The sequence below is a fragment of the Melanostigma gelatinosum genome (genome assembly GCF_949748355.1).
Source record: "Melanostigma gelatinosum genome assembly, chromosome: 9".
In the NCBI taxonomy this organism is placed as follows: domain Eukaryota; kingdom Metazoa; phylum Chordata; class Actinopteri; order Perciformes; family Zoarcidae; genus Melanostigma; species Melanostigma gelatinosum.
In genome coordinates, this window is record NC_136642.1 from 22,629,593 (window position 1) to 22,656,042 (window position 26,450).

Genomic DNA, 26,450 nt, shown 5'->3' on the forward strand with positions numbered 1-26,450 from the left:
ATTCAGAATTCGCCCCTCCTCTCCAGCTGAACGAGTGAAGGAGATCGAGAGATAGAGTGTTGAAGGTAGTTGAGCGAGCTAGATAAAAACGTTATTTTCTGATGAGGAAGTAAACACATCCATATTGACTCACAGACCTGCGGGAAGGTGCCGGATTTTAAATGAATGCAGCCCAAGGCACGCTTTATCTTGCCGTGGCCCGACAATTCACATGTAAAGTTTCAACCGGATGTTTTTTCCAAATTAAAAAATGTGCTTTGTCTGATGGGATACCATATTTCACCACCTTATATGTACGATTGGTTTAATAACTGCCTTGAGTATATTTTAAGCCAGCTTTTTGAGGCGTAAAATGCCCCCTTTACCTTTTCTTTTAGTTCTTTCGCAACCAATGCTGTTGATGATATTTCAATTAATGAAATACTTTAGTTTTGACATTTATCTTTAAGGATGGCAGAATATTTCGAACATGCCCAAAGTCCTTTAGTAGGGGGCAGCAGCGCTAAATCATCATCATACAATAAACATTTGATTTCATCACCACCGTGTCTCTCCCTCTCTCTCCAGTTGAACGGAATAAAGTCAGAGCTTCCTGTCATTCTTGATGATGGCCGCATCTCCATAACACAATCTGGAATTAGAGGCACACTCCGGAGTGATATTGGCGTCGAAGTTACTTTTGATTGGTCCACACTTATCATGGTGACCCTCACTAGCAGCTACTATGGTAATGTCGGTGGGCTCTGTGGCAACTACAACGGCGACAAGGAGGATGAACTGACAACCGTCGACGGCAGCACAGCTGTTAACGTGACACAGTGGGCAGAGACATGGAGCATCGAAGACTACGACCCATTCTGTTACCATTACTGCGAGGACGAGTGTCCTCAGTGCTCGGACAGCGACCGCACAAAGTAATGTTATAGTAACATTGACTTTTCCATTAACTTAAAGGTCTCATTTTGTTGAAAGCGAGATTTCCAGGTCTTTTTGGATTGTAAAGGTCTAGTTGCTTTTTACTGTGAATCTGATAATTAGCACTAAACCCAAAGCACAGTCAAAGTCCTGGATTCCAAATAATACGTTTTAGCATCAACATATACTTTAACAAAAGTAAGTCATTCTGCAGAATGTTCATAAGTGTTACATTAAAGCTACAGTTGGTAACTTTATTCAAACATCTTTTTTTAACTGTCACTATATCCTGACAGTAGTACAGGAGACGGATCATGGATGTATTGGAGTAGAAGATTACATTAAAATGGATATTCTCAAGTACATGTACCTCAAAATTGTACTTAAGTACAGAACTTGAGTAAATGCACTAATTATCATATGTACATTCATATGAGTGAGCTGACGATAAACCCCTTTGCTCCTCAGGTACACTGGTCCAGACTACTGTGGGATCATGAGCGACAAGAAGGGGCCTTTCTCTGGGTGCCATGATAAGGTGCCCATAGCAGAGATTGCGTCAGACTGTTTGTATGACGTCTGCATCAATGACGGACGGGGACAAGTACTGTGTGAGGCCCTGGGCAACTACATGGCAGAGTGCCAGCAGGTGGGAGTGTCTGTGTCGTCATGGAGACAACTGGGCAACTGCTGTGAGTTTACACAATACACACAGAGAACATTTATGTAGACGGAAACACGACAGACAGACGTGAAGTCACTCACCTCCATGTTCTAAATTTAAACTGAACGCTGGCTATATATATATATATATATATATATATATATAGACTAGAGGTCTTCACAGGTGCTTTCAGTTGACCCGGGACAAAAGTCAAGGTGGGTCCAAATAATATTTAGTCTAATAAAATTGTTATATTAAGTCCCATTGTATAGCTGCAGGTCTCTGGTCTGTATACCAATATGACTGATACCCAAGTGGATCCAAGCTGATTCTGCATCCATCCATCCTGTCCATTGGTTTCCAATGGTTTGGTGCTGAGATATTTATAAATGATTATAATTCTGGATTAATGCATGGCATAAATAGATGTGCATAAATCTACAATTTAAAGGGTCAAAACTTGGATCGAATAGTTTTAAAATGGTGTTTTGAATGTGCTTCGTCGTGTGTGGATCTCCTAAACTCTTCCCCGCTCTTGTTGTTGTGCCTCCAGCTCTTGACTGTCCAGCCCACAGCCACTACAGCATGTGCGGCTCGGCGTGTCCCCCCACCTGTGGTGCTCAGCCGGAGGTTTGCCCTAAAATCTGTGTGGAAGGCTGTTTCTGTGACAAGGGATATGTGCAGAGTGGTCAAACGTGAGTATAATGTCCCCCCGTTCCTGACTAATGTCTTCCGTACAGTCAGACCTCGTCCCTGCGCTCTGATTGACATCCTTTTGTTCCGGGTGTCTTTGCTTCTGTCAGGTGTGTTATCAGGGAGACGGGCTGCGGCTGTAGCCACGAGGGCCTTTACTACCAACCGGGTGACACGTTCTGGGCCGACTCGCTGTGTAGCGAGAAATGTGTGTGTGACGCAGCGACACAAAAGGTGAAATGCGAGCAGACCGGCTGTCGAACCGGAGAGAAGTGCGATGTCGTGGACGGGGTGCAAGACTGCTACCCAGTCGGCTTTAAGTCTTGCAGCGCACACGGAGATCCGCACTTCCTCTCCTTCGATGGACGCAAGTTCGACTTCCAGGGCAACTGTGTCTACAGGCTGGCCAGTGTGCGTGCAGGCACCACGGGTCTGACGCACTTTGAGGTGAGCTGAGCACCAAACAGAACAGTGCGCCATGAAGTTCTCCACCGCACGTCCACTGGGCCGCTTCTTTACATTTACACAATAGATTGTGCAAATTGAAATCAACATGGAAACAGGAGTTTGGTTTGGGAAAATAATAATAATAATTGATTGATATAGCACTTTGACAGACAAAGCAGCAAAAGCAAGGCAATAATAACAATAACAGAAAGCTCAGTGAGACAGTCGATACGATAAAAGTCAACTGAGAAATAAATAAAATAAATAATAATAATTTAGTAAAATAATTTAGTAAAATCAACAAATAAAAATAAAACAGAAAAGTGACGACACCACATACAAGCAGTCTATAAACATGTGTTTTATAAAGTGATTTAAAAGAGATGACCGATTCTTCGATAATTGGCATATCACTGACACACTTTTAAGTACATTTTGATGATGATGCTTTTGTACTTTTTAGTGATATTTTCCATGTAGGAATTTTCCTTGCAACGGAGTATTTTTAAATGGGGATATTTCTGCTTTTACTTTCGTTAAAGATCTGAGGGAAGAAAGACTCCTGTCTTGTACATCGATGTCAAAAGAACAAAGATTTGCATCATATATCCTAACTAATTCCTCCATTGGATTTGTTCCGTTTCCCTCCTATCTGTCCTCTCTACTCCTCTTTCGGTGAATTGCAGGTCACCCTGGAGAATAACAACCGTGGCAACAAAAGAGTGTCATACGCTAAAGTGGTGACTGTTAATGTCTATGGCAGCACGTATACGCTGTCAGTGGACAACCCAGGCAGAGTGCTGGTGAGGAACACACACACACACACACCCCTTCACAGGGGTGCAGTGTGAATCAAACATGGCGTACATTTTTGCCTGACGTTCCTCTTGCGATTTGTTTTGACTGTGTGGTTGGAACGTTTCCGTCTGTGCCGCTGAGTGCCCACATAAACTATCATGCGGCGCATGTGTGACCTGCAAAAACATGGCCGTACAAGGCCGATCGGCTGAATTCCCTCATGTTTACCGAGGTAATAAATCAAGTGAGAAGTAGGGTCATTTTCTCATAGACTTCTATAGAATCTGACTTCTTTTTGCAACAAGAGGAGTCGCCCCCTGATGGCCAGTAGAAATAATGCAAGTTTAAGGCACTGCAGCATTGTTCACTTTTTAGACCCGGAGGTTGCTGCCTGGTACTGACAGGGATATTTAAAAATACAGTACTGCCCTCTGTTGGACAAACTGTCATGATGACATTGTTTCCAAATCACTTGAAACATATCTGTGGCATTTCTCTGATGACATTTCCTGTTACTTACCAATATTCAAACAATAAGCTAATATTGCCTCCAGCATGGGAAGCAGAAGTACAAATACAACCCATAACCCAGTGTGTGTGTGTGTGTGTGTGTGTGTGCGTGTATTTTCTGCAGGTTGACGGGCTTGAAACCAACCTACCCTTCAGGATTTCAACCAGTCAATCAAAAGTCCAGGTTTATAAGAGACACAGAGAGGCTATCGTTGAGACCAACTTTCTGAAGGTATAAACACCAAAGCATACACCGCCATTGATAAAGTATCTATAAAACTTTTTAGTCAACCTTTGTCTTAACTTTAATGTGATTAGGGCCATCAAAGCATATTGTGTTGACGCCACGTGTTACAAGTACCGTGAGTACCTCGGCTGCATGCATAACAACAGTAGGTCAACACTTCTAGTATTAAGAACAATTTAGTTGTGAAGACATTTTGAATTGTAGCCACGTTCTCTTATCATCCGAGTGAAACGGATGTTAGACCGTCTTTAGCTTCTGTATCGTGACCTATGACCCAGTGAACACTGTATTTGAGTGGTGTTCAGTCACAAGAGGGAATTACATCATATCCTTTGCATTTGATTGGACCGTTTCAAAGTGGGCGGGCTTAGAATGTACGGTGCTACAGAGGACTGTGGCTCCTCACACACCTCCTTGATCGCCTAAAGTTGCAGGTTGATTGATGGACGGATGTCATGATATTATTGAAGAAATGGAAGAAAAGATTAATGGAGTTTTATATAAAAATACACGAAGAAAATATTTTTTGCACATTTGTTTGCATACAGTACGGGGATGTGATCTTAATGGACTAAAAGGGCCAGTTTTAATTTAATTTCGACTTTAAAGAGCAGATCACAAGGCCTCTCACAAGACATTTTAATACGATAAGGAGATTATTTTCAAAGGTATGGATGATGGGGACTTATAAATTAATGTGTTTATATAATATTTGTCATAACCCGGCCCTTAGGCCATGACAAATACGGCACACACAACAGATGATAGTAATGTAAAATGTTTATTTATTGACCTCAACGGATAAGCCGCCGGGTACCTGGTAGTTTGGCACATCACTGTGAGCAAATATTTACAACCAGACTTGGAACCTGGCAACGGACCCACACAGTCCACAATGAGGTGTGTAAATGGTTCACTCAGAGCCGGGATAGGCTGCAGTGGCGCCGGCTTGATCTTCTGATTTGGTTTTCCTGTTAGCTGGCATACATGACATGTTTTAATGTATGCGGCCACATCCCTTTTGACACACGGCCAAAAGAAATGTTTCAGAATGTTAAGGTATGTTTTCCGAACTCCAAAGTGTCCACTCTTGTCATGTGCTACTTCCAAGACAAGAGGACGAAACTTAGTTGGCACCACCATTTGGAAAACATCATTTCTCACACAATCCTCCCCCATGGGAACCCATTTTCTGAACAACACCCCATTCTGCAAGAAGTAACCATTGGCTGCACTATTTATCTCAGAAACAGGCCAAACTCGCTCAAATACTTCCTTCAAAGACCAATCCCCACGTTGCTCCTCTACTACCTCACTGTGCGACAATGACACAGGAAGCTCCGACAGAGATGGGACCTCCAAAACTACCTCGACCGCGTCGTCCGATAACATGTCAGGATCTGATTTGCTCATAGCTCGTGTAAAAACGCAGGATGAAAAGACCTCGGCAACCCCCTGGAGCTCTCGTCAGACATAGAATCAATTGGACAGCATGTGACCACCGGCGCGGGAAGAGTGTCCGTCCAAACTCTGCTACCAGCCAAGCCGTTGCCCAAAATAAAATGTATACCTTCAATAGGCAATGCCGGACGCACACCAACAGCTATCTCCCCGTTAACCAGCTCACAGTCCAGCACCATCCTGTGCAACGGAACAGGGAGAATCTTCAATCCCATCCCACGACTGAGAACACAGTCACCAGTGTCAGTCTCCTCAGAAAAAGGCAAAACAGAGTCAACGATATACGAATCATAGGCCCCTGTATCCCTCAAGATTTTTATCGGGACCTTTATCTCACTTCCCAAAAGTGACACAAATCTGTCTCGAATGAAAGGAGCATGAACAACAGCAAAATCTCCTTCTGTTGCTCAAACGATAATCCATGAGTTTGAAAAGATACAGCAGTAGGAATCGAAGACGACTCTTGTTTACCCCCAGCAAACAGTCCTATCTCGGTCAATTTTGACTTGATAGCATATTTAATGTTCTCCTTGATGCGTTTATCTCCTATAACCACCACTGAATAATGATCTGCAATCAAGAGCAACTGCTCTCTTGTGCATATATCCAGGGACTCCTGAGATGGAGCGGCAATGAACGCCTCAACCTCAGACATTTCCACAACGATCATCCACCGAATAAATCCACATTGACGCACCCAGCCGAACCCGACCGACACCTCAAAGTTTACCCCTGTGCGCAATGAGGAATAACCCTCACCTCGGTTTGGAGTCATCCCGCTATCTACAAATCAACGCAGCTAACTAAGCTCATCCCTAGTCTTCATGCAGCTACTTGTGGTGGGTATTTATGCACTGAAGACCGCTGGTTTAGCAGAGCGACTAGCAAGCTAGGAACTCTCCTGAAACCACGGACATGCTCCCAAGCAAGCTTCAACCACGTTCGCCACAGCACTACAGAAAACCAGCTCAACGAACCCAAAGGGCAACGTTGCTACAGTCTATCAGGGAAAACTCCGCACCACTTTGATGGAATTACGCACTGAGCAACTTGCCGGAGTCATCTCGCTGCAGCACAATCATAACCACGCACCCCCCCTTCACCAAGTCCGGATAAGGAAGACCAAAAAAAAATAAATATGTACGTAACTTACCCAGTAGCTATATCCCAACCCCGTTGCCTTGAATCAATACTCACATGAGCAGCTACGTTTACCGGCGGCACAAGTAAACCAAGGTGGAAGCAAACAATCAATCCAAATCACAGCATAAACGGGAAAAAAGCTGGACGAGCCTGATCTAGCAACGCTAGATCAGGGTTTTATGCCCTCCCTGTTCCTGGACCAGGTGCTCCGCATCAGGCAATCCGCTCTCTAGAGACAGAGGGACAAAAGCATACTTGCAATGATTAGAGACAGGGGCCGTCACATGTCATTAACAAGTTCTTAAATATTGTCAAATCACTCATTTATGTGCTGAAAGGGAAAGTTTGTTGATTTTTAACCAGCTTTGTATGGTTACGAATGTGTAATACATGCAAATGAACAGTGTCTAACTCCCCTCCAGATTACAATTAGAAAAATGCTAGAGACCTCCTTAACGGCGATCATATAGTTCACTGCCGTTGGTCCACTGTCTGTGTCAGTGATCTGTAGTGGTACTCCTAATGCTACCTGCCAATATGTCTCAGCTTGAACTTTGATACAACTTTCCTTTTATCTTCACATTGTTAAAGGTCTCCTTTGACTTTTCGAGTTCAGTGAGGGTGGAGCTGGCGACTAGTTATCAAAGCGAAACCAACGGCCTTTGTGGAAACTTCAATGTTGACCCTGCTGATGACCTAATGTTGCCTGATGGGAAGTTGGCTTCCAACGCCAATGAGTTTGGACAGAGCCAGTGGGTGGCGAACGTGGAGGGCTGCTCCCGTGACTGTAAGCAGCTCATGCTGTGCTATTTATCTTCACTGTTGTGCTCTGCATCGTTAGTGCCTTTTTTAGGGCCATTGTAGGTAAACAAAATAATTATTATGGAGTTGGGGGAGGGGGTAATATTTGGAGAAAAATGTCTCAATTACCGAGATTAAAGTCGATTTATAAACACCTGGTGCTGAAATGAAAGAGAAACACCTTTGTTTAGTCAAAGACAGAAGTTGTCGAGGAATATTGATATTTATTTATGTTCACGAAAGAAAACATGGATATTTATCTCTCAGGAACTTTCCTATTAACCATGGACTGTATATCAGAAGATATTAACACCTACTTTAGGAGCAACGGAATTCAGAGGTTTTTTTCATAAATTTATAATCCCGCAACGTTTTTCCCGTAAAATGCCCACATTTATTTTTTTATTAAGTTGTGTTTACACAGAAATGATATATCCCCCTTCACCCCGTCATACTCACAGACATGCACCTCTTTATGAAAATATATGCCAATTTTACACATCAGTGTCATATCAAGTCACGATGGCAATCTTACTCGGGTGGACCTAGTTGGAGGGGCACTAAGGGGGCAGAAATGATCTGCACTGCCGTTCACACTATGAATGGATTCAGTTATGGTAAGGTTAAAAAAGCATTCTGCAAATAAACAAATCACAATTAACCATTTTAGCTATCATTAGTTATCATTTATGTAAAGATTAGCATGCTTCTCGTAGCTGGTGCTCACCGACCCCATTCATTGCATACGGACTTCATCAATGGCAGATGACATCAGCTGTTTGAGTGACATGTAATGTGACCATGTCTCTATTGATGCCTTTGTGCTGCCAGGTAAAGACTGCGCTCAGCCGCTGCCCGACGACTTCAAACCGCCCGCCTACACGTCGGACTGTGATGTCATCACAGCAAAGGACGGACCCTTGGCTGACTGCGTAGACCGAGTAGATTCCAAGCAGTACCGCGACGACTGCGTCTATGACATGGTGCTTAATGACGGCCAAAAGCAAGCAGCCTGCGGCATCATCAGTGACTACGTGGCGCAGTGTCAGAGAAACGGAGGCTGCGTGAAGTCATGGCGGATGAGGAACTTCTGCTGTAAGCGCTGAGTGACAGATGATGTGACTGTTCTTGTATTTGTGTGTTTCTGATCTGAGTGCTATTCTGTGTGTGTGTGTGTGTGTGTGTGTGTGTCACAGGGATGAGGTGTCCAGCTAAAAGTATGTATAGTGTCGTGGCTCCTGGATGTCCGGCCAGCTGCAACGCTCCATCATCCGCCAACTGTGAGATCCCGCCCAGCGAGGGCTGCGTGTGTAACCCCGGTTTCCTGCTGAGTCAGGTAATCCTCCACACTGCCCCGGCCTTCTTCAATTACAGTGACACATGACTTTCATCAAAGAAGGAAAGGCCAAGGTTCTCTTCTGGCAAAAGAAGTTTAAAAACCTTAAATCAGATCGCTGTTTCATGGATAAAATGCTAAAATTCACAGTAGCCCCGCCCTAAAGCATAACCTACTACTTCATGGTCTATGTGACTCTAAATGGACCATCATTTACTAAATGAACATCATGCTGTATTGAAGAAGACTTGAAACTAGAGATTGAGACCATAAACTCATGTTTACAATGTTTCAGTGAATTAAAAACAGAAGTGGATAGTGACGCGACCAAAACATATGACTGGGGAATACTGACATTTAGGACATTTTGGGGCAAGATTAAGATATATCTTGGCTAATTTATCATGTACTGTTTTGAACCGAATTACTCCGTGTGTACAATACAGAAAAAAGAGGTGCGAATACGCAAAGTTGTATCTTCCAAAACTTCTCCCAGAATAGTTTCTCCTATATCCATTCCTCAGATAGCTTTAGTTTGATCCCATGTATACCAGATCCTTTTTTGAATTGCATCATGTGTTTTGGATATTGCACCCTTACTATAAGGGTCAACATAGAGAACTGAGTACGTTAAGTCTTTTGGGAGACGGTTGGGACAGCATGTAAAAGAAATGTACAGGTAAAGCTGTGGACTTAAAATAATGAGACTTTTGGCAAACTGTGGTCCTGGCACAGAGATGCGAAACTGTTTCAACAAAGATTCGGAGACTAAATTTGAGTTTAAAGTCTGGCTTTTGGTATTCCATGGCGGTCAAAAAGGAAATTGGAGTTTAACTTCATATTTGCCAATACCTAGGCCTGGCAATGTAGGCTGCCCGATAGTTGCATTCGGAAGGGCCTTGTAACACAGTGACAGTGTCCTGACTGAACTTTGACCTTCCAGGATCGCTGCGTGCCACTGCATCGGTGCGGCTGCAATTACAACGGTCGGTACATCGTGCCTGGTCAGACGTTCTACCCTGACTCCGACTGCCAGCGCCTGTGTATGTGCCGCAGTGGGATGTTGGCCTGTGAGGACAAACCCTGCACAGGAAATGAAAGCTGTGGAGTGCAGAAGGGAGTGAAGGGTTGCTACGCCATCTGACTCCAGCACCTGACTTAAGCATTGAACGGGAACCAATGTAGAACTTCATCTTCTCTTCATCTAAGAATATATCCAGCAATGTTGTGCTTATACTGTAAGCTATCTTCATAATTCTAACAGCTATATTCAGGTACACAAGCTACAGATAATCTAGTTGTTCTGGCAAAATTCTTCTATCTATATTCTTCACAGGCCATTTCATATCATGTTTTCTGCAGTGATTCAATAAACAGTCTAAATGAAATAACCGCCTGCTAAAGCCTATTTTCAAAGTGCAATCAAATAATCGGCCAGCACTTGTGCTTCAAATTTAAATTGTTGTTCCTAAAACAGTTTTGACAAAAACTGAACATTGATGTAGGAATATGAGTGTACAGTATGCAACAGTGATTGTTGTAACTGTGGATGATTACAGTATGTAATGTTTGTAAGTCACTACTAACACATTTCAGTCTTTACTAATCAATTCTTCTCTAATGATCATTAAACGCATGTCAGCAACTTCCCCGTCTGTTGTGTCTGTCTTTGACCCACATGCATATTGACCATTACGTTGCATCATTTCTACTCTATTCTAAAAATGATACACTGAGATACTGATCAGGTCCACTGTTATGATGAAGACACCTGCAGTGCTGGGCCTGAGTACTACAAGTTACACGCTACTTTATACTTGTGCTTCACTACATTTTAGAGGGAAATGTACTTGCCACAGCTATATTTAACATGATGCATTTTTTAAATCGAATAAAGGCCGTATACATTTATTCCACATTAAAGCGGACAAGTCATGAGAACTCAATTATTCCCATTAGGATAGCAAAGAAATGTATTTTCTCATTATTTCATGGATTTCCTCATCTTTAGAGACAAGATTCCTGCTGTATTTTCAGTGTCAAACTATGTTTTGTAGTATATACAATAATGTTAGTCTGTGCTGGAGATTGGAACACAATTCTAAACCACTCTATAGATACGACAAGTACAAAAAGACATGAATCCCATCCGCCAAAAGACCTCAATATTTGAATTCAAGAGACGGGTATGCTCGAAGTTTGGAGGAACCTCCTTGCACTAGAAAAAGACTTTACTCACTCCTCAGCTACTCATTAAGTGTGTTTCAGATTAGACTACTTCCTAATGAACACTACAGGCTGAAGGACTGCTCAATAGGATCAGCAGATGTATCAGATCACAATGCAATCTACTGAACTATTTACTTGAATAGCAGACCGAAGAGTACATTATGGAGACAAAATATTAGTATTTTAAATGATGAGACTGTTGTAAAGGAGATTAAGAAAGAAATGAGTGACTGCATAAAAGATAACAAGAATGGCCCGGTAGGCCCAACCATCGTATGGGACACGGAGGCGCTGGCTCTTGATTGGCTGTATGTATTTGGTAAAAATGCCAAGTGAAAATAATAAAAACACAGAAATTCACATATGACAGCCAAATGCTATTCGTGATCAGAGTTGTGTTGATGAGCTACATTAATCAACTGACATGATTTGTTAAACTTGCATCAACCCAAAGTTTTGTTTCGACACATTAAAAGAGAAGTAACAAGCAAAAAAGAATAAGAATCACATCAAAGGATGATGGTGCTAGGGAAACTATTGTAAGTGTGCACGCGGGTACATTGTTAACTTATTCACTTCTGACTAATCCCATGCCTCAACATGCAATGAAGCAACACAGACTGTTCACGTCCTCTTTTTGCATTTTTACCATCAAGTTTAGATGGTTTATAGCAGGGGTTCTTAACCTTTTTGACCTCTGGGCCCAACTTTTCAAGTACAAAGTGTCCCGGGGCCCACTCTGACTATATGCATCAAAAGTGTCAGACAACCTGTAGGTCATACAGAAACAGAGCAGTGGGCCTTTGGAGTCAGTAAAAATTTAAGATTTTTGTCCGCATAAAATAAAAAAGTATCTTTCAGTATAAATAACTGCCGGTGGCTGTATCTGTACAGGTAAAGGACAGTATAGGGCTGAAACTACACTATCAGTGAACAACTGCCTCAAATTTGAAGAAGATTGGACAAAGTATGACCATTCTACAGTGTTTCTTCCATGAAGAGATCCAGGCGGAGCTCTAAAAGGATATTTGGAGACCCAAATGAACACATGGTAACCACATGATATTCTGACACACTAAAGGTGTTTCTCCCTTTAGATTTTGATATTATATTATTTTCCTTTTATTTTTAGCCTTTGCAAATTGCAAAAACTATGTATATATGGTCGATGACATGGTGTGTGAGTAGCGGACTTGCTGTGCTTAATGGCTGCGACCGAGCGCACGAACGAGAATGAGAATAGCTCAATTACGCAAACGTTGGTTGACGGTGTATGGATGAGGAGCATAAGGTTTGTACTATAAGTACAAGCGTTTTCTGAAGCCACTAGCTCCATGGTAACATCCGCTAGCACGTTATCGGGTCTGTAATGTGTCTCTTTCCGTCGAAATGCTGCAAGATACGACTTGCAGCGGTTATGGCGACTTGGAGAGTGTGTGTGTGGGCTCCTTTTGTGGAGAAACCATAAGAAATGAAAGAAAATCGATGACTTCTTTGCAAAGATGAGGAGTTTGGGCATGCTGGGATATCCAACACGGACATGTTTTGTGACGTGTTTGCGCAAACAAGCCGTAGGAACGGAAGGGGAGGGGATCGAGGATGCCGGTGTTGAACAGGCAAAACCCTTGTTAAATAAATGAGATGATACAATGTGATGATCACAAAGACATTTATTATCAGTGGAACACACTGAGCACTCGGCTCTGCCTCGTTGCCTCCGTTCACAAAGCCGTACTTAAGAAAGTCAGGGTTGTACTTGCACACACATTTAGACTTTTGGGGGGTATGGCACCACTGTCGTCTTCATTTTTTCTTTTTAATAACTTATCCATAACTTTCGCTACAGGCTAGCGGCTAGCTGAGTGTCTTCTTCTGCTTATTGCAGCTTGTTAAACAACTGACTGACGCATTACCGCCACCAGGTGGTGGGAAGCTATATTGTAACTGAGCGTCTGATGGATAACAGTGATATCTCTGGTGTCTTCAATTGATAACCTATGCCAGGGGTGCCCACACTTTTTCGGCTTGCGAGCTACTTTTAAAATGACGAAGTCAAAATGATCTACCTACATTAAAAATGCTGAATATCTATTTATATATATATATATAGGCAAGGCAAGTTTATTTGTATAGCACATTTCAACAAGGGAATTCAAAGTGCTTCACATAAAACCATTAAAAGCATCAAAACATAAGGTGAAAAAGGAGATTTAAAAACAATTAAGAACATTCATTGCATTAAACATTTTTTTTTTAAACAGTGTAAGAAATAAAATACAGTAGTAAAATGCAGAAATGCAGGAAATTGATTAATATATGAATTGAATGAGCCCTGGACTTCAGCTGAATGTCAGCTTGCAGTGTCAGGTCTCATCCTCCACTCCAGACGAGTTCAGGTGAAACAGCGTTGACATTTTTGATGCGAGTGAATCAACCTCAATATCTTCCCCAAATGTGCAGCACATAAGTGTAGCAACTGGCTCGAGTAAAGCAAAGTCTGGAAAGCGTTTGTCAAACTCTGACAGACACTTGTCAACCTGCTCTGTGTAGCGCGCGCTGTCGAGTTACGCACACGCCTTCCGCTGAGTCTCCAGTTCTGACGCCAGGTTTTGGAAGTTTCCCAAATCATGGCGCTGCAGCTTTAGATTCTTTAGTAGAAATAAATTGGAAGGCTAACGAATGAGCTCACCGGAGTTTTGCGGTTGACCACGCATACGTGGTGACCCATGTGTTAGAAAATCAAGTGGCAAATGCCATGAGGAAATCAAATTCTTTTTGAATGGCATGCGATCTACCCGCACTACCTCCGCGATCGACCGGTCGATCGCGATCGACGTATTGGGCACCCCTGACCTATGCGGTCCCGCGGCCCACAGGTGCAAAACTGAAAGTTTTTCGCGGCCCTCTAGGTGGCGCTCACGGCCCTATGGTTTGATTTGATTTTGATTTGATTTATTTGTATAAAACAATGTAAATACATGTATAAATATAAAAATACAAATAATACAAATAAATACATAAAAAAATACAGGGTGACACAAAAAAGCGAAAAACACTTGTTTCCATTGTGGCCCACAGAAGGGAAAAAACACAGACAAACATGACGACTTAATAAAAATGAAAGAAATGATACTAATAATAAATAAATTGGTTGTTATCTTGAAGGGCCAATTCATGGTAAAAAAATTGCTTAACCCTGATTTTAAAAACCGGTTTAGAATCGCTGGCCTTGATGTGACTAGGGAGGCGGTTCCACAGCTTTGCACCCGTGAACTCAAAAGAAGTAGATCCGAAGGACTTTACATGTGGAATGACGAAGGACAAGGTGCTGGACCTAGTATTGTGGTTGGAAGAATTTAGTTTAAATGAACCTGATAAATATTCAGGGGCCTGGTTATTGACAATATTGAACATATGGTTGAGTTTGAGTTGTTGAACTCTAAGATTCATTGGCAGCATATTGACCTGTCTGAATTGAGTAGGACCTATGTGTGTCCTAGGATGAGCATTAAGGAGGAAACGTATGATTTTGTTCTGCATAATCTGTAACCTCGCCTGATTTGTCTTGGTCAGGCCAGAGTACCAAGAAGAGCTGGCATAGTCCATATGACACTGGATTAAAGCTGATGTGAGTAGCCTTTTTGTTTGAAGATCTAAATGTTTGGCCTGCCTATATAGGAATTTCAATTTTGCACTAGATTTGCTGATAACTTTATCTGCTATGTGATCACCCGATAAGGTCTGATCTAGCTCCAGACCAATGTATTTAACACAGGATTTACTGCTGATAACAGTACCAGCACAGGCTACATCGATAGTGTCATTAACCAGGAGTCGTCTTTTGGATCCGAACAAGATCGATTCAGTCTTTCCTAAGTGGAGAGACAGTTTGTTGTCTATCAACCATTCTCTCACCGACTCAAGTTGAGAGGACAGGGTTTGCTGGATTTCTGCTACATTTTTGCCAGCTACCAACAAAGCAGAATCATCAGCATACAACAGCAGCTTGCAGTTAACTGCTGAGGGCATATCATTGACATATATGAGAAATAGAAGGGGACCCAGGATTGACCCCTGGGGAACCCCGCATGTAACTATAGCTGGAGTAGACAGGGTGCCCCCTACATCTACTACCTGCAGCCTTCCATCAAGGTAGGATTTGAACCAGGCTATGGTTGGTTCATTAAATCCTAAGGCTTCTAATTTGAGTAGGAGAATTTTGTGATCCACAGTATCAAAGGCTTTTTGTAGATCTAGAAGAGTCATACCTGTGTAGTTGCCTTTGTCTTGCTCATGTTTGACATAGTCCAATAAGTGGATCAAGCAAGTATCTGTGGAGTATTGTGATCTAAATCCAGATTGGAACTCATATAAGAGTTTACTATCACTTAAATAGTGATTGACTTGTTCGTATACTATTTTCTCTATAATCTTAGATACAATGCTCAAAACCGAGACAGGTCGATAGTTGCCCACTTCTGTCTTAAGAATCACTGGTTTATAGAACTGAACATGTGAACCTACATTTCTTGCCGTTTGCTTTTATTAGCTGCCAGAGACATAAAATAGAAAACAAGACAGAAACAAGAGCGCCTGCTATCTGTTACTTTGCTTCTGTGCTTGGCCCTGTAATAAATGAATGAGTGAATAAACTGGGACTCTGCAGACCTTGAAGTGTTGATGGTTGGGTCGAGCTGAGCAGGGTCAGTGAACTCAGAGTCCTCCCCCTCCCAGCTGTTCTCCTCCAAGAGAGGTGGGTCTTCCTGGAACTCGTCCATCTCGCTGAATGTGTATGCTTTGTATTCAATAAGACTGAACCAAACGTCTCTTTAGTTTTTAATTGTCATTATTTATTGCTTCATGAACTACACATGCTCACTCTTCCATAACGTGAAAATAACAAGTAAATACATGATGTATACAACTAGGTTGCAAATTAACCCTAAACACCAAATATCAGATGAAATAATCAGCATTAAATACATCTATCAATAACCTAGATAATTAACAAAGGCACAGGTAAATATGACTAAATCTATGGTTTAAACACTTATACTGCCATCTAGTGGTAGAAAGGGTGAACACTTGCTTTTACAGTCTACACTCAATCAAGTCAGGCACAAAAAAAAAAAGTCTAAAGAGGACAAAACTTCAGCCACACTTGTAGTTTACACTCTGGTGCGCTCTATGTTTTCTCTGATGATGCTACATTGTGAACAACAAATCTGTGTTGAACTCGGCAGGAGGAGAGCTAATACATATCAGCTGATCGGAGGTTGCATTGAGTAACATCATGATGCGTTCAAGCTCTAGTCAGAAAAAATGAGATTTGGGCAAATGTAATAAGGTAAGTATGATGTGTTCATATTTAGTCTGGTGAAATGTAGTTTTTGACTAGAAACTTGAATAAAGACAGTTGTTTGAAGGAGATGTTTTCACAGCAATATCAAATATGTATTTGAGAGGGAATTATGAGCTGTCTTTTTTGGATATTTACGCACTGGTATCTGAGCAGTACTCGGCTGACACGTAGGTTCAGGTATCAGAATCGAAAAGGAAAAAATGGTGTCGGTGCTTCTCTATTTTTTTTATCAATTTCTTTGGGTAAACAGTGAATGGACAACGTCTCAGTTAGTTAGCATTACTGAGTGACAGCTCAGCACAACTGTCCCCAACATCTGAACACTAGAGGGCACGTTTCCGTTTCAAACCTCAGAGGAAAGGAGCAGTGAAGTGCTGCTCATGTTGGCTGGAGATGGGAGCCGTGTCAAGTTAAATCAAGAGGGCACCAGAGGGGTAACAGTAGTCAGTGTTTACCCAGTATTCAAGGTGCCTGGTTGCTAGGTTACCCGGAGGACAGGTCCCCTGCGGGGTCGCTCTCGTCGGAGCCCCTTCTTGCGACAACGTCCTGTAAGCCGACCAACGACATGTCCGGCTGGACCTCCTCTTCGTCCAACTGCACCAGAGGCTCATCGCTCTCCTCACTGGCCGCTTCCTCGTCCTTCTCCCACTCCGCGTTCTGGTTGGATGCTTGGCTGGTTGTGGGAGGGGCTCGGGTCGATTGGCTTCTGGAAGATTCAGAGGAGCAGGACTCGAGATCTGGACCTGTTGGAGAAGACATCTCTCAATTCACTGAGTAACTAAACCTTGACTCTCCTCGATAACACTAGAGGTATTAATAAAACCCGAACAATATCCATCCCGACAGCTGCATGAGTCGGGGTTACCTGAGGTCAGTGATGATCTTGTGCTGATGCCATCATCATTAGTGGAGTTGAGGAAGTCATCCAGAGCCTCCTGGTCCGATATGTTAGTTACTGTCATTTGATCCAGAACACGCACATCAGCTCCTGTTGGCTCTGCGCACGCACACACACACACACACACACACACACACACACACACACACACACACACACACACACACACACACACACACACACACACACACACACACACACACACACACACACACACCTTATTTAAGCTTTACATTCAACTGACCTTTTCTTCAGGTCAATAACAGTCATAGCAGATGACAAACACTGATACCACATTGGAACACTAAAGTGCACGTTCACACACCCACCCTCTCCTCAGCACCCCTCTCCTCATCACCCCTCTCCTCAGCACCCCTCTCCTCAGCACCCCTCTCCTCACCACCCCTCTCCTCAGCACCCCTCTCCTCAGCACCCCTCTCCTCACCACCCCTCTCCTCAGTACCCCTCTCCTCAGCACCCCTCTCCTCACCACCCCTCTCCTCAGCACCCCTCTCCTCACCACCCCTCTCCTCAGCACCCCTCTCCTCACCACCCCTCTCCTCAGCACCCCTCTCCTCACCACCCCTCTCCTCAGCACCCCTCTCCTCAGCACCCCTCTCCTCACCACCCCTCTCCTCAGCACCCGTCTCCTCAGCACCCGTCTCCTCAGCACCCCTCTCCTCAGCACCCCTCTCCTCAGCACCCCTCTCCTCACCACCCCTCTCCTCAGCACCCCTCTCCTCACCCCCAGTCTCCTCACCCCCAGTCTCCTCACCCCCAGTCTCCTCAGCACCCGTCTCCTCATCACCGCTCTCCTCACCACCCCTCTCCTCACCACCCCTCTCCTCACCCCCAGTCTCCTCAGCACCCCTCTCCTCAGCACCCAGTCTCCTCACCACCCTTCTCCTCACCACCCCTCTCCTCAGCACCCCTCTCCTCAGCACCCGTCTCCTCAGCACCCGTCTCCTCAGCACCCGTCTCCTCAGCACCCCTCTCCTCAGCACCCGTCTCGTCACCACCCGTCTCCTCAGCACCCGTCTCCTCAGCACCCCTCTCCTCAGCATCCCTCTCCTCAGCACCCCTCTCCTCAGCACCCCTCTCCTCAGCACCCCTCTCCTCAGCACCCCTCTCCTCAGCCCGGCTGTTCTCTGTCCTGGCTCCACAAAGGTGGAAGGAGCTCCCCGTTGACATACGGACAGCAGAAACTCGACACGTCTTTAGACCGAAAACCCATCTGTTCAGAATGCACCCTGGCTCATAAAAAATAAAAATAAATGGTCAAATCTTTGGGGGGTTTTATCCACATGGCTGAACGCACTTATTGTAAGTCGCTTTGGACAAAAGCTAAATAAATGCAACGTAATGTAGTCGGCGAGAATGAGCCTACAGGCTGACTTCATGACTCACAATCAAAAAGTCAAGGAAGCAGTTTATGATATGTTGAATTCTGCATGAATATTATACAATGCTTAGATGTATTATCCTAATATTAACCAGATCAATATAATGGGTATGGAACAGAAGACTTTTCATGATTATTCTAAGATTGTTTCTTGGGCAGTTGATGCCTGTATTTGACAGTGATAGTTGAGACAGACGTATGGGGAAAGACAGTAGGGGAGTGATATGCAGCAAACAGTCTGAACCTGCGACCCGCTACTGAGGGCATTTGCACCCTAACCACTCGGCTATCAGGTCGCAGTGTCACACAGCTGCAATGAATACATAGTAACTGAGACTAACTGTTGACTATATCCAGTAGCTGAAGGAAGGTGCAACTAAACTAGAAACTGTATCTAATATGCGTCAAACTGTCGATGGGAGATGTTTCATTTAGAGATCAAACTCATTCAGGATTTTCTTGATTAAAAAAAAAGATCATAGATCTACTTCACTTTTTGACAGAATTAACATTGTGCATGCACATCTGATGCATTTGCCCACGAATAATATAATACAAGGGACAAAAAGCACAAGAATGTAATTTAAAACATGTCTTTAGTGGGCTTTTTAAGAGAGTACAATCGTAATGTTATATTCACAGAGAGATATGGACTGGGAATATTGTCCCGGTGTACATGCAGCAGATGATCTAATGACGACACGATGACCACACAAACAGACCATAGATACAGATGTATGTTCACTTCCTTACCTGAACTGATGTCGCTCACATTCACATCTAATAGAAGTGCAGAGAAAAAAAGAAGAGGGGCCAATATTTGTAATTTTCCTCAACTAGTACTTCTACTTGAGTACTTCTACTTGAGTACTTCTACTTGAGTGGTTTTAAGGTACCAACCCTTGACTATGACACAAGACTGCTGTTTATTTAAAGCCCCAATTTAGTGTGATTCAATGCATTTTTAAATGTAAAAACACAAGTGTGGAACTGGTTAGCAGATCCTTGTAACTTTAATTTGCATGCTGTTAGCATTTCACATGATCAACAGGTTCACCTTCCTTTAGAAAGATAAGGCTTCTCATGGGTATATTACACCAACACACTTCACCAACCAGTCAACCTACTGATTCTACTGATAGTAACTACAGGGGAAACACGTCTTTCACACGGGTGATGTGGGTGTTGGGCAACTTTGTTCCCAAATGAAATGATTGTAATGATTATAAAAAAGTCATGTGTTTAACCGTGTTTTGTCTAATTTGGTTTATACATCCCATACCGCTAAGTGTCGCAGAAATTGAGACATTACAAAAGAGGCAAATAATTCACAGCATTGTAATGAGGTAGTAAAGGAGCCATTATTGTGCAGTAATGTAACAAATGTGTGTAGAACAGCAGCTCACCTTCCAGCACCTCCATCTCCCTCCTGTTACAAGACAGAGTTAGCATTACGTTATTCTAAAGATCGTTACTCCATCTGTCATCTCTTGTTATGCCGAGGATTCCCTCCGGTTCATTGATATATAGTACACAGATACAAATTAAAAGGGACAAGTGTTTAGGATTGCAAACAATTGTTTCCTTAAATCAGTGCCAATGCAATGTTTAGTTCAAGTCACAGATTTTTCTTTTCAGAAACTATTTTTTAGAACTTTCTAAAAAAATAAACAGGTCAAAACTCAATATGCTGGACAATAGCACAAAAGTACTTCATCATAACATTCGTTGTAGTAGTAACAAATACAAATCTGACTAAGCAATCGAGCCAACTTTAAGCAGTAAACAGTTTTTGATAGTCGGTGTAAAAACAATTCAGTTGGTACTCAGAAAGCGTCGAGGGTCAACAACGAGCTCCTCTCACACATTTAAACATTCATGCACGTCTCCTACCTCTTCTTTTTCTTATAGACTTCTAGTTGGTTGACGTGATGTTGTTTGACCGTCTGTTGTTCACACTGACAACACAGAGTCTCCAGGTAGACCAGTCTGCTCTCCATCTCCTCAAAGTCACCTTCCAAATGAGCTGCAGACCCACACCATCATATTTAGCACAACAAAGTCATACATTTCATCCTCTGCATTCATGTTAAGTTTTACACAATCACCTAAAACGTGTGTAATTTAGTGTAGCAGTGTATTAAAGAACAGGAAATAAAAATCGTCCACGGTCAGCATGATATAACTTCTGTAGTTTTCTTTAACAGACCATCATTCACACCCGCCTCACGCCGGGATTGGCCAGCTGTGCTGGGCTCTCTTTTTTTTCTGCCCATTCTTAACAAAACTGCTGTCTGAACTAAACATTTTGGATTGACATGGGCGGACGAACTAGTTCAGATCGAGATTACCCCGACACACAGCCCCTGTCTCTTTAAGGCACAGCTCCCAAAAAAGCCCAGTCTACTCCGATTGGTCGGAGCTTGAACAAGGATGTGTTTACAATTTGTAAAAGATCAGTGGTCATGCAGTTTGAAATATTTTTGAAAAAGTGTGTTGGTAGAATATCCAAGCAGCAGGAGGATGACTTCAGATGTTGTATAATGTCTTCCAGGCTTCTACGGTCGATTGAATGAAATTGTGTCATGATATTTGAATGGATGTTATTCAGAGATCGGGACAACACATATCCTGTGGTTGATGTGGAGGCACTGACTGCTTGTCTAATTTTCTGAATTTTGTCAGTAAAAAAGGTGGCAAATTGATTGCATGCCCAGGTGGATTGGAGCTCAGCAGCTACCGACACTGGAGGGTTTGTTAGCCTGTCGACGGTAGCAAATAAGGCGCGTGTATTGTTCTTGTTTTTGGTTATGATGTCAGAGAAGAAGGACTGCCTTGCATTTCTAAGTTCCAAATTATAATTGTGAAGTCTCTCTTTATAGATGTCACAGTGAACCTGGACATTAGTTTTTCGTCACCTGCGCTCAGCTTTCCGACACTCTCGTTTCTCTATTTTGACCAGCGTAGCATTTCTCCAAGGAGATCTTTGCTTACCCGAGACAACCTTCACTTTAGTGGGTGCAATGGCATCAATAATATTTTAAACTTTAGAATTGAAGCCATCTACAAGCTCATTGACTGAGAGGCAAGAGAGGGCTGGTGTGGAGGAGAACTTCTGAATAAATAGTTCACTGGTGTTTTCAGAGATGTAACGCTTCGTCACAACCTTGATTTGGACATTTGTGTGCAAGGAGATTGCACTCTCAAAGAAAACACAGAAATTATCAGAGAGTGCAACATCAGTCACAGCGACCTTGGAAATGGTTACACCTTTGGTGATGATTAGGCCCAGAGTGTGCCCCCTGTTGTGGGTGGGTCCTGTCACATGCTGAGTAAGATCATAGTTATCAAGGACACCACATAGTTCTATAGACCCTCTGTTCTGGGGATTATCAACATGGATATTAAAACAATAACAACACAGTCAAAATCAATACAGATTACAGACACACACACACGGAGATAGGACAGAACACAACAGCTCCTGTCACTGCTTCAAAGTAATCACAACCAGCAAATTGGTTGTCGCTTTGTTGTGAAGCAGCTACGGTTTTCTGTAGCCTTTAAGGACATATTTTAAAACCTATTCTCCCATGTTTTTTTGTTTAAGTGACTAATGGGGACCACAACTATTTGAAATAGGTCCAGTATTGAGGGAGAGCGCTGAAACCGACAAGCGAAACGAGCTGCGAACGGCAATTGCACAGCGACAATGTAACAATGAGCCCACTAAAAGTGCTTGTTTTTGCCACTGATCCCACTATTTTCCAGTGCTATCGTTTAATCAGGGCAGAAGGTAAAAGCAGATATTGATTATTTTCTCTTAATTAATCGATAAATAATTCGGTCCATTAAATGTAGGTAAAGAGCCTCAAGGTCCACGGTGACGTCTTCACATGTCTTGTTTTGGAATAAGAGAGAGATAATAAAATGTCCGTAGATTGACCCATAAATGAATCCTTTCAGCTCTAGCTTACTGTGTTAAAAACTTGTGTGGACGAGCGTTTCTCTAAAATATTAAGATATTTGAGTATAAAACCAGGTTTCTGTGGAGAGCCAACACTGATGTCTGACAGTATTCCGTGAACCTGCTGCCACGACTACAACGTGTACATGTGTTTGTTTTCATCTGATATTCCAGATCCATTAACACACCACCGTCACCAGAAGACGCTTCCTTATACATTGTGAATCATGAATGGTGTCTAAAGAAGTGAACAGAGTGTGCTGGTCCTACCTCTGCAGTCTGAGCACAGTCTTTGGTTCTTTTATGGAGCAGAAACCAGCTCTCCTCATACCTGAAGAAACACATCGTACACACATAAACACACCCTCCATATACATCAACGCTTCTGGAAATTGACTGTGTGTGTCTGTTCTTGTACTTGTTACATAGTGAGGACCGAAACAGAGCGAGGACATTTTTACCGGTTTGAGGATTCAGACTTGGTTTTAAGGTTTGGGTTATAACTAGGTTTAGGTATAGGTTAAAGATTTAGTTGTGATGGTTAAGGTAAGAGGCTAAGGAATGCATTATGTCAGTGTCCTCACAAAGACGGAAGAACAGTGATGTGTGTGTGTGTGTGTGTGTGTGTGTGTGTGTGTGTGTGTGTGTGTGTGTGTGTGTGTGTGTGTGTGTGTGTGTGTGTGTGTGTGTGTGTGTGTGCGTGCATGCGTGTGTGTGTGGACCTGCTGAGGAGGTCCAGTCCAGCGCTGAAATGAGGAAGGCTTTCTTCAAACCTGAACAACAGAGAATCACACAATGTTGACTAATGATTGAATAATGTGAGCATTCATACAATTCCGAGATTGGAGAAAAAACAAAGTCAGGGTTTCCCCATGAGAATCTTTCATGTGTGAAATCACTGACAGTTAACATTTAGCAGGTCAGTGTAAATGCAGCCCACCCCACACACAAATGGGTTGAGACCTAGTTCTATTTTGACAGGCTGCTATGTTACAAGGACTATCTCTCATTCACACACATGTTTTCTGTAGAGCTTCACATTTTTAATAATTTCCAGGCCTACACTCTCCTACAGGATTAAACCTCGGGAAAAAATGACCCGGCCACACCTATAATAAGTCACAACCCCCCAAAAAACATATGATTGCTGCGGTCGCCATGGATCAAAACATCCAAATGTCCCCTCACGATCCGGCTGCTGGTGGAATTGTGTGCAGCCATTTTGTTAGTAACATTTGACCTCCCGCGTAAAATAAATTACAACAAATACTTTTTTTGTATATCAATAGGCAACCGCCAAAATGTAGAGCACACATACGACAGTCAATGTATGTAATTGTTTCTAAAACAAATGCGAATTAATCAAATTTATAAATCTAAAAAAATGTTTGTCACGTCAGACACAGCCTGCCCACTGACCAGTGCACGAGCTTCGCGAGAGCGCGCATAGTGCAGCTCTGCCGAATAACGCGCCTCTCCGCAAGTGTGTGGATACTAGGTATGGTTTTAACACTGCATTACTACCACGAATTTCTCTGACAACTATCTTGCAAAAGATCTGAAACAGCAATGTACAACACATACTTACAGCTGATATTCCCATTTTTTTTAAACACTAAGATTTATCTTTGGTATTGAGAAGAAAAAACAGTAAATTGCCTGTGTGATGGCGCTGCCTTAGCTGGCCATGAATTGTACAAAACAACTATTGTGCCATATATAGTGAATGAAGATCATTTTAAAGAAAAATTAATTATTAGCAGCATGTTAAATAATCAAAGAAGAATACATATTTTTCAGGATAAACTCCTACTTTAACACTTTGTATATGAAGAAAAAACGTGCCCGGAACAATTTAATGAAAGAATAATACGTTTTCGAACACACCAAATAAAAAAGCATGTCAAATGTCTCACAACTTAAAGTACAAAGACTTCATCTTACAAACAGCAGTCCATCCCATTTATGCAAGGATTTTAGGCTGGACAATAAGACAGATGCAGTAACCCTCGGAATTAGTTACATGGCATTTGCCAGTTTCTGTTGTTCATAAGACGGTAACACTTTACATTTGAATGTAGTAGCAGCTACAAGAACATTTTAAGTTCACACAAATGTTACGTTTTTGTCAACAATTCCAACTCATAACAAATTGACATATTTGATATTATTACGACTGTGTTATACTGTCCTCGTGGTTGTCAGTAATTATCTGCTTACACAGCTCCACCTTCTCAAGAATTTGTTCCTCATCAGGATGTGTTTAACTATTAGATAATCTGTCAATTCATCATGTCACATGCAACAATAAACGCAACAAAAGAAAACGACCACATGACTACATTTGGCTAGGTGTGGGTTTGCCAAGACAATCCCACCGTGACGCCTCCTCCGTGTGTGCAGCTGTTATGACAGTATTATCATCCATGTAATACTGACACTGCTGCCAGCCCACACTGTTATACATCTTACAGAACTATTGGATTCGTTAATGACCTAGTGTGCACAAGCAGTGGCCTTACCCAGCTCCACCTTTTGTACATGTTAGCTTTAAAGGCAGTCGCCTCACACCATGCGTGAAGATGATATCGAGCAAAAACAGCAACAAACATAAAGGAAACCGCTTTTTGAAACAGGAGACAGGATGACAGAAGGAACGCAGGCCGGGCCAGAGATTCACAAGGGGAGATTTTGGTGTTAGTCGGGTGAAATTGCCGTGGTGATTAGTTTAATGAGGTATGTGATTGACAGGGAAGTTAGAAAACGTACCCCCGAATCTTGAATACAAAGTGTTGAAATGCGCCGCCGATGAAAATGCTTTCAGAGAAGACATTATCCTGTTCCTGGGCTAAAATACTTGAGTCATTTAATTTGATCAATGTCATTTAAGGTGAGTTATCTACAATATGTGAGGATACATTCCCTTAATTAAGCAGAGCAAAGGCCTGGTCCAAAAGCAGAGAGGTCGAAGCCTAGAGTGCAATAACAGACAAGAAATACAACCAGGTCAATTCCTGTGTTAGCGGTCAAGTACGGTTACTTTTGCATCTTATTATTGTCAGGATCCAGGATTCCTGTCTGACCAGGTGTGTGTTTCCCCTGATCTCCTCTCCTCATGTGTCCTGTCATTCCCCTGTTTGTTGTGGTGTGCCATGTGCTCTGTTTGTCCTCTGCCTCCAGACACCTCCCATGGCCGCACCCTTAATTGTGCACAGCTGAGGACACTCAAGCTGATCACCTCCTGCAGCCTGACACACCAGACTCAGGGCCCACTAATGAGGCTCCTGTCACTACATAAGCTCTGGCCCTGCAGTCTGGGGTTGTCAGGTCGTACCGTCTTTCACCCGCTGAAACCCCGTGGCATCCTCTGCCTTCCTTGTGTTTGTAGGATTACACTCCGCCGCTCTGCCTTCCTTGTGTTTGTAGGATTACACTCCGCCGCTCTGCCCTCCTTGTGGTCCACGGATTACACTCCGCCGCTCTACCCGCCGTGTGTTAAACGGACTACACTCGCCGTCAAGCTGCCAGGCCTCCGGTGTCGAGCCACGGGACTCACACCGTCGATCTGCCACTCGGG

General features: G+C 42.9%; 2 protein-coding genes across 2 annotated transcripts in view; one reads left to right on the forward strand and one right to left on the reverse strand.

Moving 5' to 3' along the window:
- Positions 1–10,663, forward strand: part of LOC306782529 (IgGFc-binding protein-like) — a 36,009-nt gene extending 25,346 nt beyond the window's left edge. The window contains exons 27-36 of the mRNA XM_079275935.1: positions 568–914; positions 1,384–1,607; positions 2,133–2,274; positions 2,383–2,719; positions 3,406–3,522; positions 4,152–4,259; positions 7,470–7,665; positions 8,511–8,774; positions 8,876–9,015; positions 9,959–10,663. Of these exons, the coding sequence (XP_079132061.1) occupies positions 568–914; positions 1,384–1,607; positions 2,133–2,274; positions 2,383–2,719; positions 3,406–3,522; positions 4,152–4,259; positions 7,470–7,665; positions 8,511–8,774; positions 8,876–9,015; positions 9,959–10,159 (2,076 nt within the window). The 3' untranslated portion in view covers positions 10,160–10,663. The remainder of the gene's footprint in view (positions 1–567; positions 915–1,383; positions 1,608–2,132; positions 2,275–2,382; positions 2,720–3,405; positions 3,523–4,151; positions 4,260–7,469; positions 7,666–8,510; positions 8,775–8,875; positions 9,016–9,958) is intronic.
- Positions 10,664–16,674: 6,011 nt separating this feature from the next.
- On the reverse strand, positions 16,675–25,340 carry LOC306782113 (dysbindin-A-like; the record flags this gene model as incomplete). The annotated part of the gene is made up of 9 exons (XM_079275306.1): positions 16,675–17,349; positions 17,472–17,603; positions 19,660–19,686; positions 20,313–20,335; positions 20,800–20,932; positions 22,946–22,952; positions 23,144–23,204; positions 23,596–23,646; positions 25,252–25,340. The coding sequence occupies 9 exons, from the start codon at positions 25,338–25,340 to the stop codon at positions 17,090–17,092; spliced, it is 783 nt and encodes a 260-aa protein (XP_079131432.1). The 3' UTR covers positions 16,675–17,089.
- Between the last annotated feature and the right edge of the window lie 1,110 nt (positions 25,341–26,450).